The sequence below is a fragment of the Serinus canaria genome, chromosome 4, assembly GCF_022539315.1.
Source record: "Serinus canaria isolate serCan28SL12 chromosome 4, serCan2020, whole genome shotgun sequence".
NCBI lineage: Eukaryota > Metazoa > Chordata > Aves > Passeriformes > Fringillidae > Serinus > Serinus canaria.
Genome location: NC_066317.1, coordinates 20,563,539 through 20,579,618, shown reverse-complemented (window position 1 = coordinate 20,579,618; position 16,080 = coordinate 20,563,539). Strand labels below are relative to the sequence as shown.

The 16,080-nt window shown below is 39.8% G+C and overlaps 1 protein-coding gene across 4 annotated transcripts in view; it reads right to left on the bottom strand.

The window, feature by feature from the left end:
* Positions 1-16,080, bottom strand: part of PDLIM5 (PDZ and LIM domain 5) — a 125,817-nt gene that overhangs the window by 77,998 nt on the left and 31,739 nt on the right. For all 4 annotated transcript variants that reach the window (XM_050973462.1, XM_050973464.1, XM_050973465.1 and 1 more), the window contains exon 3: positions 5,704-5,855. In XM_050973462.1, coding sequence (XP_050829419.1) covers positions 5,704-5,855 — 152 coding nt within the window. The remainder of the gene's footprint in view (positions 1-5,703; positions 5,856-16,080) is intronic.

Below are 16,080 nucleotides of genomic sequence, written 5' to 3'. Positions count from 1 at the left end.
GTACAACAACCTTTGGATTAAAAAAAAAACCCAGCATCATTCATTAGCTTTGAATTCTCTGGACAATGTTTTAACTCAATATCACTTAATTTCACAGCAAGATAAACCAGGAGAATTTAAGACAACTCAGCTGATTGCACTGCAATGTGCAGCACAAGAAGTTCTCCAGGGTTGTTTGAAGTCTCACCAGTCTCCACTGAGTGAGCTACCTCAAAGCTTAGTGACATGGCTAAACAAGAGAAGGGAATGTCTGGTTTTCACCTGGCTATTTTCAGGCATAATCACTGAAAACTAGAATTACTGATTGAAAGTAACAAATTAGCCTTGGGGAATAGGTTGCCAAAGCTTCTGAGTAGCATTTGTACAATGAATATATAGTTTATTTATATATGCCAAGCCATACTGCCTTAACCGAGTTCTGTAAGTTTTCTGTGTCTCAACTCTCTCAATTAAAAAGAAATTATTTCCTTAATCATCCAGCACTTAGTTCTGACATTCCCAAAACAAGTTACATAAGAAATAGTATTACAAAAAAATTACAGAAAAAAAAAAAGTTTTCAGATTTTGAAAAAATTACTTGGAAGCTGTGGTGTCTTTCAACCAATTATTATTGTCTCTGTTCAACTAACATAGGGCAACAAAGCTTCTATTTTTCTAAAAAAGCAAATCACTGAAGAACCAAGCTAAATTGAAAATACCTATGTAAGGGAAATGATGATGACTAAAGTTGGGAGAAAAATATAAGACTTCAGAATGCATTCTTATCATAGTTTTCCTCAGGCTCGTCCATATATGGTTTAGGGAAACAAAATACCCACCCAAGGAACCTATGACTCATAGAACTGAAACATCAGTTTTAACCATCATCTAAAGTGAAGCCTGTAAATTAAGCAAAAAATAGTAAGAAAAAAGCATACTAAGCTGGTCTTACTGCTGAAAAACCTTTCCAAATTGGTTAACTTGAAAAAAGTTAACCAATTAACTTAGATGGTTAATGGAACAAATGGTCCATAAGATTTTTTTCTTGCTTACCCCATTGTAAATGATGAGAATTTCAGCTGCCCTTAAGCTAAAAACCTAGACTTCATGCTTCCTGAAAGAACAAGCAAAAAGATAAGCGAAGGCAGAATGATAAAGATTAATACTCAGGCAGGCAGCTAAAACAAATGTCACGGCTTTTGAGCTTACCAACTGCAGAACTCATCCCTATGGCTCATCTAAATTTTGTCTCTGAGTCCTGTAGAACATCAAGAATACCCAGGAGGCCCCAGCATCACCTATGACACTTGGGCAACCCCATGCTTTAAAAAGGTTTAGGAAAAAAAGCCCACCAAGCCCATGGCCATCACTGAAATTCATCTATTGCTTTTTAGCAGATGTGTTCCTCCACTGAAGAGCTGGAATCAGAACCACAGTATCTGCCCACTGACAGCTTACTGCACCCAGAAAATTTTTTTCATCCAAAGAAGCACTGCAATATAGCAACAGGGGAGTAAACAACCTGGAGAACCCTCCTTTTGCTTCCCAAGCCAAGCAATCTAAATGCCTTTTGTCCTAAATTAGTAAATTCACAGACAGAGTGAAAGAAATTCTTTTATATAGCAAACTGTACCCATGCAGATTGTTTTACTAAATAGAGATAAACATGTTCTCTATCATTACAGGAAAAACAACGCCCAAGATTTTCCATCTTTTCTCTTTTACTTTTATCCCTGCATTGCTGTCAGTTTTCCCAGAAGATTCACAGGTATCATGATCTCATTCATCTGGAGAAATCCACAATTCTTTATCTTTCTCACTCCAAAAGAATCATTAAGGCAACTCTCTGGAGAAACAGTCCCCAAAAATAATATTTTAAAAATAGGTGGTGACTTTTAGCTGATCAGCAACTTAGAGATTTATTTATAAAAGTCCATGCTAAGTTACTGAACTTGAAAATACATCCAAAAAGCAAGCATCTGGTTTCCATCTGTCCTCATGGGAAACTGGAATGGCTTTAGATGAAAATGAAATATTGGGGTGCAAAAGAGCAAGATCTCAGAAAGGAAGGGATGAATACAAACAAAAATTGGAGGGGGAAGGAGATGAATCAAGAAGCTAAAATCACAAGTTACAAAATAAAAAGAAGAGAAAAAAAGGACATTCCATATTTTTGAGTCACATAATGTTGCAGTTGAGACGGACACAATACAGAGTATCCCCCAAATCCCCAAACAATTCCAGAAGGCTTCAACCCATACAGAGTAACACCAGACCACTTCATAAGGCTGCAGGCATCTGCCCTTCTTGTCCTTCAGCCCAACCTTTTATAGCCCTCATGTCCATGCACTGATGGTCAGTGCCCCTGGGCACTCCATGGCTCATTGCTGTCAGTGCTGTCAGTGCTGCTCACAGCTGTGCCCATTGGGGATGAGGCTGGCCACAGCCTCACCCCAATTACCATTAACTGTGAACCTACAATATAATATGAAAAATGAGCAGACAACATACCTACATTCAATTTTCATTTCAGAACTGAAAAAAATATAGAGTTTCTGTACTAAATAAGGAAACTTGTTTACAGAACATATTGATTTTAAAGACATACACCTGAAAATACTTGCCAACACATGCAAATGTTAAGCACATACTACTGCACACAAAGCAGTAGTATGGCAAAGCAAAATTTTGTCCCTTGGTATTTGAGCAACCTCTAATCAAAGTGGACTTGGAATTGTGTCAGCTGCACCTCCAGTTCCTTTCCAGGGCACACAACAATTCTGTGTTTAAAAAACCTAGCTGCCATACTGCCTTACATGGAACAAAGGGAAGCTTTTATTTGCCCTTCAAATATTTTGCCAACATTAAATTACAAGTTACAAAACATCTAAATTAGTTTTCCACAAGGGGTACTTGCGTATCTGCCTACATAAATACACTGCTTAAAATCTGTAAGTAAACGTTTTGAAGGCAGTACTTTAACTATCTCTTCCAACCTCCCAGACAAGCTACTTCTTGCCCCTTGTTTAGTTTCTCTTAATTTTATTTTTTCTACCTTGCACATGAAGAAGAGAGGAAGCCAAGTGAAAACCTAAATAGGTTAACTATCAAGTTAAAAATATTTATAATAAGGAATCTTATAAAGAATTTCCTCTCTTGCCTTTGCCATAGAGTACAGAAGTTTCCTTTGTAGCTTTTAAAAGGTGAAGTGTCACCATGCCCTGACCACTGTGCAAACTGGGGTGCTGGAGTACAGGCTCCAAAGTAACTCCACTAACCATCTAACTATTGTGTTCTTTTAAAGCAGCAGCAAACCAGGGCAGTATCTCAGAATTGATGGACTCTTTCAAAACTAACCTCAACATCCTCGCATTGTAGTTCAAACTGTCAGCAGACTGTGTGAAAGTAGATAAAATCTCAGAAGTAAAAGTGAAAGATAAATAAAAAGCAGTAATAGCAAAATAAAACATCTTAGATTTTCCTATTCTGTGGCACCAGCTCATATTTTGAAGGTCAGCTTTCTGTTTCACAGTGGCAGTATCTCCTTAATCTTGCATGTGAAGACTAACAGCTTAAAATATTTTATTTCTTTCTGTTTCATTTTGGGAGAAGAGGCAGGAACAGAAGAATATAATTATGGAGAACACTCAATATTAAAATGGCTTATCTTGCCACCCTGCTTATACTCTCATGCTCCCTTCCCATGGGCAGCCATCAACTCCACTTAGCACGAGTCAGTCTGACTCTAAGAAGCATCTTCTTCCAGGCTATAAAGAACAAATAACCAACCAAAGCAGATCTGTTAAACAGCAGGGCAAGGAAATGTTCACAGGCAGAGGAACCAGGAGAACACTGCCTACACCTTTGGTTTCTTGGGATACAGGCAAAATTCAAAACAGCTTAGACCATGAGACTACAAAGCAGCAGAGCCACAAGACACATCTGTGACACCCCCAGATGCCAGGACCAAGGCTATTCCTTTGATCACTGTTAGTCTGATCCTGACTTAGCTTTCAGCTGTCAGGTAGCTAACAGTGGCGAGTCAGATGCTACACTAAGTGGGAAGGCAGAGAACAGTAGGGGATCGGGCTAACTCATGATTAATTTGGTTTTCAAACCACTCATCTCCGTACCTAACCAGAAGCAGTCTCAGACAAGTTATTACCTGACTGGGACACGCCTGCCATGACTTTCCTATATCTGATATTAACCCTGCCCATACAGTTATGGTGACAGGAGAAAGTGGGGCAACCCACCCGCCTGCTGCAGTGACTCACTGGGTCCTGGAAAGTGCATTTCTGAGCGACCTGCCCGTCTCCTTGGGAGTCAGAAAAGCAAATGATACACTAGATACAACATGTAGTTCTTCTAATGAGCTGGTATAATGCCTGTCTTTCATCAAGAAACTTTAATGCCACCTTTACAAGTTTCACTCAGGGAGATGCCCTAGGCATGAACCACATCACAAGGTGCTCCCTTCCTCAGACTGAGCAAAGGGAATCCCTTAGTCAGGGTAGCTAAGCACCAAAGCAGAGGACAATGGGAAAAACAAGAAATAACAAGCAGTGCTGAACTGCAGCCTCTTAGAGAAGAAAATACTCACACAATCACTCAAATACATGGCACTTAGGGCTGGGAACAAGCACTGCCACCCTGGGGATGGATGTTTGTCAGATCTGCAACCACACCACCTCTTTTTAATCAGTTGATACTGATTAACTCACTGAAAGATGTAGTTATTTCATTAAGGGGAGGATAATTTGCCACAAAAAGCAGTCAGTAACTGGTGAAGAGATATGGTATGGATCTCAACGCTCATCAAGGAACTCTGCACTGCTAAAGGCAGGCCTGAACAGCAATCATGGTCTACAACTGCTGCTGTTTTCTATGAAAACAAGAAGAGATGCTTTTCCCCATGTGATGGATTCAGAGGCAAATCTCCTCCAGTATGTTCTCTCACATGATTGAATCAAAATAGCAGTCTTCTGACAAAAGAAGAAGACTGGGAGGTTTTTGAGAACTGGAAGAATTTATTGCTTGTGCTGCTGCTCACTCTACTTCAGGTTCAATAACCCATATGAGAGCATCCTGCTCCTCTCCTGGAACAACTCCCAAAACAGAGCCCCAGGCTACACCAGAGATAAGCTGGGATTCAATAAATTCTATGATTTAGTAATGCGACTGGGCCAAGCTGGAACTTCTACAGCAGGCACTCCAATTAGCAAATGGAGGCTGCTACTTAGTGACACAGTGGTATCACCATGGTGGAAATCACACAGTGGAAACATCTCCCAGACTCTGAGCAGAAGTATTTTGATCCGTTTAACTCAAGGGCTAACTATTTAAATCCATCATTCTGTTAGCCAGTAAGAATGATGCTGTAGCACTTGACCCAAAAAGATGTTCCTAGTCACTTGAGGGAGGGGGAAAAGCATTAATAAGACCTGCTTTTAAACAGATTAATTAAACAAAACTGAAACTCAAAAGGAAGAGGAAATAGAATAGGTGACAAAGTTGGAAAAAGTATTTGTCAAGCCACATAATTAGCATCTAATAAGTTTTCGAAAATGCTGTAAATCAAGACAGATTACAGACTATGGCAGTATATCTTTCAATCGCTGACATTTAATTCCATAGACTTTGCCAAACCACTTACACATTTTTATCCTGCAAACCACTGGTAGGATGATAACCAATTCTCTTTATAAAAAGAAGCTATCTTACCTTTGCAGAGTCATGTTCAAATTGCCTGTACATGCCTTGATCTTGTTTTGCGCTTCTAGATGAGTCATCCCATCCGTGCTTATCCCATCAATGGTGAGAACCACATCACCGATCCCCACATGTGCTTGGGCTGCCTTGCCACCGTCATTAAGCTGAAACATCACAAGAATGGTAAATGAGAAACTTGGACAGTTTATGTTTATATTGAACACAAAATCACAATATTTTATTCATGGTGCTGTTTCATGCAAAGAGAAAAAACAAGATATCTTTTCTCATTTGTGAGTCCTGTGAAAATTGCTGCAATACCTATGGGTATTCATTCTTATTTCACTTCAATGACAGGAAAGAACTGCACAGTACAGCCTGCTTTTCAAAATCAAACTCCACATCTACTTTACTGTCTGGAAGCTATGGACATTCATGAAGAGACACAAGCTGGGACAGGCACTCATGGTTTCCTGAACTCCCAAGTTCCAGCCACCTTTCTCTTCATACATCAAATTTTTCTTACAAGAGGAGAGAGAAAGGCTCTAAACCAGCTTTTTCCTTTCTAGATTTTCCCCTTAAAAATCTCTTCAAAGTTCATTTATTTGTGAATGACTGGTCACGTGCAGGGAAGACTCTGTTAATAGCGAAGCTGACTTTTCCCCAGCTACAACTACTAGAAAGTCAAAAGTTCAACATCACAGACAGGCTGCATGCAGGACATTGTTTTGCCTTTCTCTCAGGAGGTTTACAGGCCCCAATGACCTGCAGTATATTTAGATCAGGATAAGAAAAGTCTCTTGAGAAGACTAACCCTTTGATCAAGGTCACTGCCAAAGTTCAATTCAACTGCTTTGGTCCACTTGAATGAAAGAATATTCCAACAGAAACCTCTGTAAAGTTCAGACTATTGGCCCGAACTGAACAATAAATCAATCTTTTCATCTGATGCAACTGACTTTCAACTACCTTCATTCCCAAGAACAGAAAAAGAAATTAAAGTAACACATAGTAAGACCTATGCACTGATTTACATCCCTGGTGCTCCATCTTCTAATCATTTTATAGCAGGCTGAAAAAACATCCTGGATGGTGTCCATTCCCTCTATGTTTCCTACAGCAGAGATGTTGGAAAAAGCAGTCTTCTTACAGCAGAGATGTTGTAGCTGCTGGTGCTGTGCATACAAAACCTCACAACTCTGTCCTCTGCCTGCAACCATGAGTCTGTTCCTTGAAGAAATCACTGCTTTTAGAGCAGTGCTGCAAAAAGCACAATTACTTTGTTTTCATTTCCAAAAGCAGAATTCACCTTGAGCAAAAACGGTGCTTTAGACCATGACTTGAGAGCTGCTGGTATTCAGTCTGGAGAAAGGGAGGGTCAGGGGAGACCTCATCCTTCTCTAAAACTGCCTGAAAAGAGGGTGTAGTGACATTGGGGGTCAGTCTCTTCTCCCAAGTAACAAGTGACAGGAGGAGAGCAAACTCAAGTCATACTATGGGAGGTTTAGTTTGGATACTAGGAAAAAATTCTTCATGTAAAGCATTGTCAAGCACTGGAAGAGGCTTTCCCAGGAAAACAGCAGAATCACCATCCCTAGGAAGTGTTCAAAAGATGCATGGATAAGGCACCTGAGGACACAGGACAGTTGGACTTGGTGACCCTTAGAGGTCTTTTCCAACCTCAACAATTCTATGATTCTATGACTTTTCAAAGGCACGCCAAAGGAGGGTTTTAATCTTCTTTGTTTTTAACTGCCCCTGTTTTAGTTCATATAGTAGGGACCAAGAAGTTTTCGTTCCTTGTTACTTTACAAAGTACAGCCACCAGTCTACAGATCATTCACTTCAATGGGAGAAGTGAGGTTGAGTCTTGAAAACTCTCTGTGGGTAAAGAGATAATAATGCATGAACTATGAGGAACTCAGTCTCTGCATTTGTGTAGGGTAAACCTGTGGAAGGTGTCCCATCAGCCTAGCTGATATGGTTAAGGCTTTCCTAAAAACCAAGTAACTAGAAATACATAACAGCTGTGACATGTATGGGATGGCATCTGAAGACAAATACTTTAACTGAGAAAAAATATTGTGTAATGTTGCAAGATGTATGCAAATGCAAAACTCCAAAAATATTACCATACAACACATAGACTAAAGCCAAGAAATTTCACATTCAGTGCATCACTGCTAGCATCAATTCCATACTTGCTGATTGCAGTAGCAATCTTGAGCAGATAAAAAACAACAGAGAAAATTTTCAACAAAATGAGAAAAAATCTCCCATTTGATGTTAGCCTGGTGAAAGAAGAGGCCTGCAATCAAGGAAGACTTGTCATATATTCAGATGCAAAACAGCAGCCACGCCCTCAGCATTACGAATCAACACCTATTTTAGCCAGAGTTGAAACCCGAGGGTGCTAACAAGGAAAAGTTAGCAAAGCAAGGAAGTTAAGTAAGAGGCAAGAGAAAAAGGAGATGCCCTGATTTCAGGAAAACTATTTGACTAGCCAAAGTCGTAAGAATTGCAAGGTGTATTGTGAATCCTTTTACAAAAGGCTTCAACAAAAAAGCCAAAAGTCCTCCACAATTGGGCATTCATACCCAAATTGAGAGTTAAGAAGCCTGATTACTATAAAACACCAATCAGGGAAGCTCACAAGCATATAGAAAGCTATGACCAACACAGCTATTTATAGGAAAGCTCCTCAAACCTTTGGGTGAGGGGTGGGACCTGCCATAAACAGATCCTGCCATAAACCGATATGTTATAGCACGCTGACATTTGCCAGCAAGGTCTGGAAAAGGGAAAGGAATGTAAGGGTGCTAAAAGCTAAAGGTCAAATGGATCGCTGCTCTTTGTGAATAAAATTTAGCTTTCTCAGAACGTGTGCAAATGCACATGATGCTGACATATTGCAATTTGTGATGAAAAAATAAAAAAGCAACCTACACACTGCCCAGGACTAAGACTTCAAAAGCCAGCTTCAGGATAAGTATTTTCATGGAAGGGTGGGTGGCCTTACCATCCCCAGGCATGTAAATGAAAACAAATTTCTTAATTAAAAAAAAAAAAAAAAAAAAAAGCCAAACATTTCTGTTTAACTCTAGTGGCCAACACACAACAACCCACAACCAAACACCCGACTTTCAACAGGTCCTTCTTAAACTGTTGCCTTAGGGGATGAAACTCTTTGCAAGTGCCTGTGGGAGACTGCTATAAAATCATTTCAGTAAAACCCCAGGATGAAATTTCCTAAAAATAGGTCCTGAGAAGTGTGATGAGTCCCTAGCTATGTCCATGTGTCCTGCTCTACAGACAGAGAACTTGTTATGCCTTAGAGGTGAAGCTGTCAGAGACGTATCAAAGCAAATTACTGGACAGGAGTATGAAGAACTGCACACACAGAGGGATGCCAGAGTAGTAATCTCCTCATCAAGAGGGAGTGGGTAAGACTTTTAAGTAACACCTACTGATTCTGAATGAGAGATCTGAGTCACTAAGCAGGAGAGGTGAGGTTGATACTCCTTGGAAATCTCAGTGTGAGTGTTCCCTGAAAGTACTGGTCAGCTGTTTCAGTACAAGCTGATTTCTACAGAGCATTAATATATAAGAAACACAGCCCAGTTCACTAAACCAGCCTCTGGGCTGACTGACAGAGGTTCCAAACAATAACATCTCTCCTAAAGTATAAGCATTTCACTGCTTCAGAGTCTAAAGGGCTTAAAGATTACACCAGTGGCTGTCTAGACCTGGGAGGTTTGAATTGCCCATAAAAGTAAGCGCTGAAGAATGAAACATTGTTTTGCTGATGACCAAACAAAGTCTGCCAAGTGGGCTGTTGCACACCCTTGACCATCACATACCACCCAGCAACCGTGGCTTCTGAAGCACCTATACTGAAGTGGGACTGAAGCTACAAGGGCAGTTTTACCACCGGTGCAAGACGAATATTATCACAACTATATAAAGAAAGAAAACATCTACACTGAACACAGAAGGAGGAATTAGAACATTTGAAATAATTAAGGATCTTTTTCAGACTGCAGACCCTGGGAGCCTCCCTTTTGACACTTCTTAGAGGCTAAACCATACATTACCACCACAAACACTAAACTGGAATACATAATGAAGATGACATATATCAAACTGTGTACACATTCAACCCAAAACTGCAGAGATAGTCCAACTAGCCAACTCCATTCTGGACTCCACCCAGAATCTGGTCTGGGTTTTCCCTTTTGGCTCATATTTCTTGTCACAATGGAAACAAACTCCATTTATTTTTTTTCCACCCAGATTTAAAAAAATATTCAGCAGATACAGAAGACATATAAATAACATTTGAAGATTATATATTATCACCTACAGTGTCATTGCTACTTTTGTACCACCTTTTTTTTTTTTGGCCCTGTACAAGTGATTTTGTTTTTCTTACAGTGCAAATTTAAACTTAGAAACATTATCCTGCATCAGTAAACCATAAAGTACAGAGTAAGTTATCTGGAAAAAATGGTGATCTGGAACATACCTTTATTAAATGTGTCTGTATCACCATATGGAAACAATGCAACAGGAGAAGAATATAGCAATAAAATTACAAAACTGGCTATCCAATAATCCAACTAACCTCTAAGCACCACAAATATTCTTCAAATCCTTGATGGATCTGTTTTAATTCTGTCTTTACAGTATGAGGCAGTTTTTTTAAGTCAATCATGAATTAGAACTACAATAGGCAGACTTTTTTTCCTTGATGTTACACCACAGACTTGAAAGCTACAAAATTGCCAAACCAGGAATGTTTCCTCCTACTTAATTCCACGTGTCTCTACTCTGGAAAACTCATTAGGAGACCGAAGGGGAGGCAAGCAGGAGAGACATTTCATGACCAGGCACCTGCCGAGGCCACTCACTCTCGCAGCCCCCAGCAGGAAACCTCTGCCCCTCCGCAGCCATCAGCTACATGGATGAAAGCCAAAAACAAGCCTGCGCCATGCAGGGATGCACGGGATGCTTTTTAACAAACACAAGTGAAATCACCCACCTAATGTTAGGTTTTATTGTTTGGCAAAAAAAGAAAAAACACTGAAAAAATTAAGAAAAGATTGTTGCCCTTATGGTTCTCAACATCAGAATTCCAAAACCACGTTCCAAATGGAGACAGAACAAAAGTAAAGCAGTTCTTGATCCAAGACGGACTTCAAGATATAAAAAGTAGTCTCGACGTAGTTCTGCAACTCAGGTTTTGAAATGCAAACACCCCAGAATACCCAGGAATACAACTGTTTTATTGAGCTAAATTTTAGCCAGAACACTATTTTGTTTTGCAATAACCAACAGCTTTTTTACCTTTACTCTTAAGCTTCAATTAGATATTTTTGACAACTCTTTTCAGGGTAATTGAATGTGTGCACACATACGTGCATCTATCGCTGAATCAATGTAATTTGCAACCTAATTAATTTCTATTTAACGCATAACCACCTATTTCTCCCTCACCTACCCAAAAAGAAAACTTGACAAGCAACTCTTCTTTGAGGTGTCATTATTTTGCTTTTACACAGTAATAAATGAATTACTTAAATTGCAGTCACTCACAGGACAAAGGTCTATTGACTAAAGACGGAGGCTGCCTTCTGTGTTTTCCAAACTGCTTGCCTTGAATCTATGCTATCTGCAACCACATTGTATGATGGTACACCACAATGATTTTCCCAAAGAAACTGTTTTGTACTTTGACAGTAAGTAATGTTCTCCCATTGCACAAACATCCTTCAATGTCATCTGCAACTTTCTCTGAGAATGTAACTCATTGATTCTGATTTAAAACTCCCTGGGCTAGCTGATATTCCTCCAGCTTGATTTTTACCTCCTAAGCATTTGATCCATAGCTGGCTGTAGCAATTCAGTTTAAAGTCATGAATAATCAAAGCAGAAAACAACCAATGATCTTTGTGTCATTATCACTCCGCTTCTCTTTTAATCTACATTTTTCCCTATAATAAAGTATTTTAAATAAGTAAGGAGCCAAAACACAATGTACTCATTTAGAGAAAGAACATTACAGAATAACTTAGCAGAATCACAACACAAGCAAAGGGGCAAACTCTTTTATCAAACAACATCCTGCTATTCAAACCACAGGGATTTATCTCCTTGCTACAATATCACTTCACACTAATATTTACACTCATTACCTGTTACTGTTTTGTTTATCCCTAGCTTTGTTTCACCTGACCAAAGTATCACCTTACACTGATAATCAGTATTTTTAACAGCAACCTCATAAACATACGTAGAGCTAAAATAAGCTAGAAATACCCCTTTGGAGGAAGAGAAGCTCTTTCCAAAATACAAGGGGGACCCACACTAATGCTCGGCAGCAGCACCAACTCCATCATAAAAATTGCACACCTGACCTGATTCCTGCTCCACCAGGACCTCATAACCCACAGAGCCTGAGAGTGGAACACTCAGAGCCGACACTGACCACCACAACCACAAATAGGGGAACACAACGCTCCAGCATAATACACCTAATGGGATGGCTCATCAAAGCCCTTCCTCACCTGCTTCCTTGATGGGAAGGAAGGAAAACCCTACACTACACACTCCTGGTATGTCTGGGACACTTGAGGTCCCGCTTAAAACTTCTGCATGAAGGGGAAAAAAAAAAGCATGAGAGCACCTGCTCTTTGTGACAAATACGCTTCCTCTGCACTCAATGGAAACTGAGAGCTGTATCATGTTCCTCAAGCCTTTACTACAGCAATATTATTCACATAGCCAACAGATTAGCCAGCCAGCTTTGATAGTCACTTCCAAATCAAGAACACACATGGCAGTTTTAAAGTCCAGATCGAATTTATACAGCTGAGTTATAAGAACTCTAATGCAGGGTTTGCTGTGGAAAGCGCTGACACAAGCAGCTATAAAAAGGGGTTATGAGGCAGTCCTCTAAATAAGCTAAAGCTTTTCCCCAAACAAAGCAAGGATCAAAGTTAGCTTGGGTCAGAAAACCTGTCTGATTACCAGAGTACTTTGCTATGTATCACCACCATGAAACCCTGCCCTCACCTCACTCCATGTGGCTGTACTCCCACTTGCTACATTTTCATTTCCCTCCGTTTTCTCCCTATAACTTTGAAGGTGTTTTCAGACTGATTTATAAAGCTGTAACCTAAGGCATGGACAGCACAACCATTAAAGAAAACGTATAAGGAAAAAAGCGTAAGACAAAGCATCAACCATTCCTCTTGGTCTGGCTGTGGACCCCAAGAGCAGGCTGCATCCCAGTCCTGGTGAGAGGGCTGCCCTTGCCTCCTGGCCTGTCCTCCCACATTCCTCAGGCCTGCTTCATCCCTTTCCCTCCATACACAACTCCACTGCTGTGATGCAGCAGTGACTGGGTTGAAGCAGACCCAAACCAGCCCTTTCACTCATTACAGCCCATGGGAAAATGGGGAGAGCCCACAGGCATCCATTCATTTTGCCAGCAAAGAACCACAAAACCATCTCTCACATTTCATTCTCAGTTCTGACAGCAGCAACCCTGATAACAACATATATTTTAACATGATTGAGCTGTGTATACCTATAGTCCCACATTCAGAAATTATGTCAAAGAAAAACTAACACAGTTTGAGTTTTCCCTCTAAGCAAACATGGCTGCGCATGCCTGTGGGTTCATATTCTAGGAAAAAGATTAATGGTTTCAACCCTCTCTTTTTCCTTAAAATTTTTCTCTTACTGTATTACAACCTTTAATATTTATCTACTGTCTTCCACAAAAAACAAATAAACAAGAAAGCACCAAATAAAACCAAAATAATTTGGTTTTGGCACTTTAAATGATGTGTTGCATGCATGAATCACTCATTCTATTTATCCATGCATGCACTAAATGTGGAGCTATGCATCTTCAGAGGAGCATGAGAGGACATTGACTACTTTAAACAGGAGAGACACCATATAGCTTAGATCATTCTTACACACAATTGGGTTGATGCAGAAAAGGATCCAAAAATATACATTAGGTTTATCAGGCAGAGTAACTGCATGTAACCATGTGCAAGCCTTTTGAATATGTGCTCTTTTATCTTTCAAACACTTAACACCAAACAAAGGAACTTGAATTCCAGTAGCAGCTCTCAGCTTCCCTCTCTGGTTCCAGAACAGGTTGGCAATAAGCAGGAACAGTTTCCACGTGCCAATGCCAGAAGGATTATTAACTGGTGCCACCTCTCACTTGTCATGGCTTGACTGATCATGGATTCCCCACAGCTCTGCTCTTCTGTGAGCAAGAACCTTTGCTACCTCTCCCCTCTCCCTTACAACAACCCAACTGCTGCAGGATGTAAGGAAGCAGAAACAGCTTAGAAAAGGTTCCGTGTATATTAGACAGGATATTTAATTTTTGACAGAATGCCACTATCTCGTGATTACTAAAAGTCCAGTAGCAGTTATTAGAAAGTACAATCCCTGCTTTTAACCTTGCTGGTGTGAAAAGGAAGTAGTTAATTACATACAGTAATCAATTCTAATACAACTCATCTCTTTGACACACAGCTTAAACTTTTTATCTAGGCACTAACACACAAGTTAAAATGTGTATTAATTGTGTGCTGGGAAACACCAACTGGAATTCAAAGGATTATTAAAATGAGTGAAAAGTCACACTCACATCAAAGAGGGATAAAGAAACTATTCTGTTCAAGTGTAGCTGTGTTGGTATGTAACAAGACTAAACATCTGGTCTTGCTTTTCCAAGCCACTAGCATTCAGGGGATCAGACATGAAAAGATTGCCACCAAGATAGGGTGAGCAACAACTTCTTGACTAACAAGACATAATTAATGTTCAGATTTGGAGAAGAAATAATGTCACAATGACAGAAAACAAGTTGTCAAAAGGACTAAGGACAAATAATTCAGACATTGTGACTAGAATCATATTTGCAGGAAGCACATGGGTAATTCCAAAAAAACTTTTAAAAATACTTTTGAAATGCTTGAGTGATGGAAAACCATTTACAGTCATGTGCCAGAATGTCTGAAGATATTTAAGACCCTATCATCCTTGATAGAATGCTTAGCTTTCACTAGGCATTCTCTCAAGGAGCTCAGTTGTGTTCTCATGCTGCCAGCATGCCTTAAGAGCCCTGTTTATTTTAACTGGCTCTCTTCTCTCTGATGATTATTCTTCTGTTCAGAGAGTTTACAGAACTGATCCAGGTTCCTCCCTGGGAAACTATATGCCAGTGGGTAAAAAATACTGCCTACTTAATTTTTCAGAGACAGAAAGAGAAAATGGAAAGAAATCTTAGCTAGAAACACAACACAAACTTTGTGTGGCTGCTTTAGCTTTTGGGACCTGCAAGTCTCTCCTCCAGTAGTGGTTAGCTTTGGGGAGTTTGAGGTGGTTTTTTTTGGACAGCCAACACAAATTAACTCCACAACTAAAGCACATGATTTCCTAGGACTGCCAAACAGGCAACCCCTCAGGAGCCACTTGATTTGCACCAGAACAGAAGCTTCAAGCCTCTCTCATGTGGAGCAAACAGTTCAGAAACTGACTAAGTTTTATTGCTGGAGCTCCCAAACAAACACAAAGCAAAGCAGAGTTAGTTTTCTCTAGTGAAGCTTAAGTGTGAAGCGACAAAAGGGACTGAGCTCAGCTACTTCCAAAGAAATTAACTCCCATCCTGTAAAGGTCCTACGTATGACAATGTCTGCAGAGCATAAAATTATGTATGCCCTCCCTTCCCAGACAGTGTTATGTTTATTCTTTTACAGAAGATAAAATTAGTTGAACTAACTGAACATCCATCTCCTTATTAATCTTAGTAGCCAAATAGGTGTCATCTTGTTTTCATAAGGCTTTCATGGTCTATCATTTAGCTCCTCTTAATGGCATATACCTTTTCTACATTAAATGTGATGCAATCATCCCATACTTGCCAGAATATCCAATTTAGAAATTCAAATAGCACAATATATTATACTGTGTAATTTAAAGATACATTTATTTTTTTCTTCTCAGTACCTCTCCCAGGACAAAGAGCCTTGTACATGGCAGCAACAAGAAGAAAACACAACTAATGAAGCAATTCTACACATGAAAGCAAAGCAGAGAATCAAGTGGGGAGCCAGTGGCAAGAAAATGCTTCTACAAATTCAATCCCTCATGATACACCAGCCATTGCTTCACTTTCCAGCTATTCAGAATACAGGCAAGCATAAACAAGCAGAAAACAACCTGCTGCTTCAAAGAACTGAGATAATGTCAAGCTGCACCATATAAAGTAATGAGAAAACGGAGGCAAGTTCAGACACTCCTAGAATTGGTTATTGGCACAATCATCTGCCCAGAGAGGACAGCTCACGTGAATGC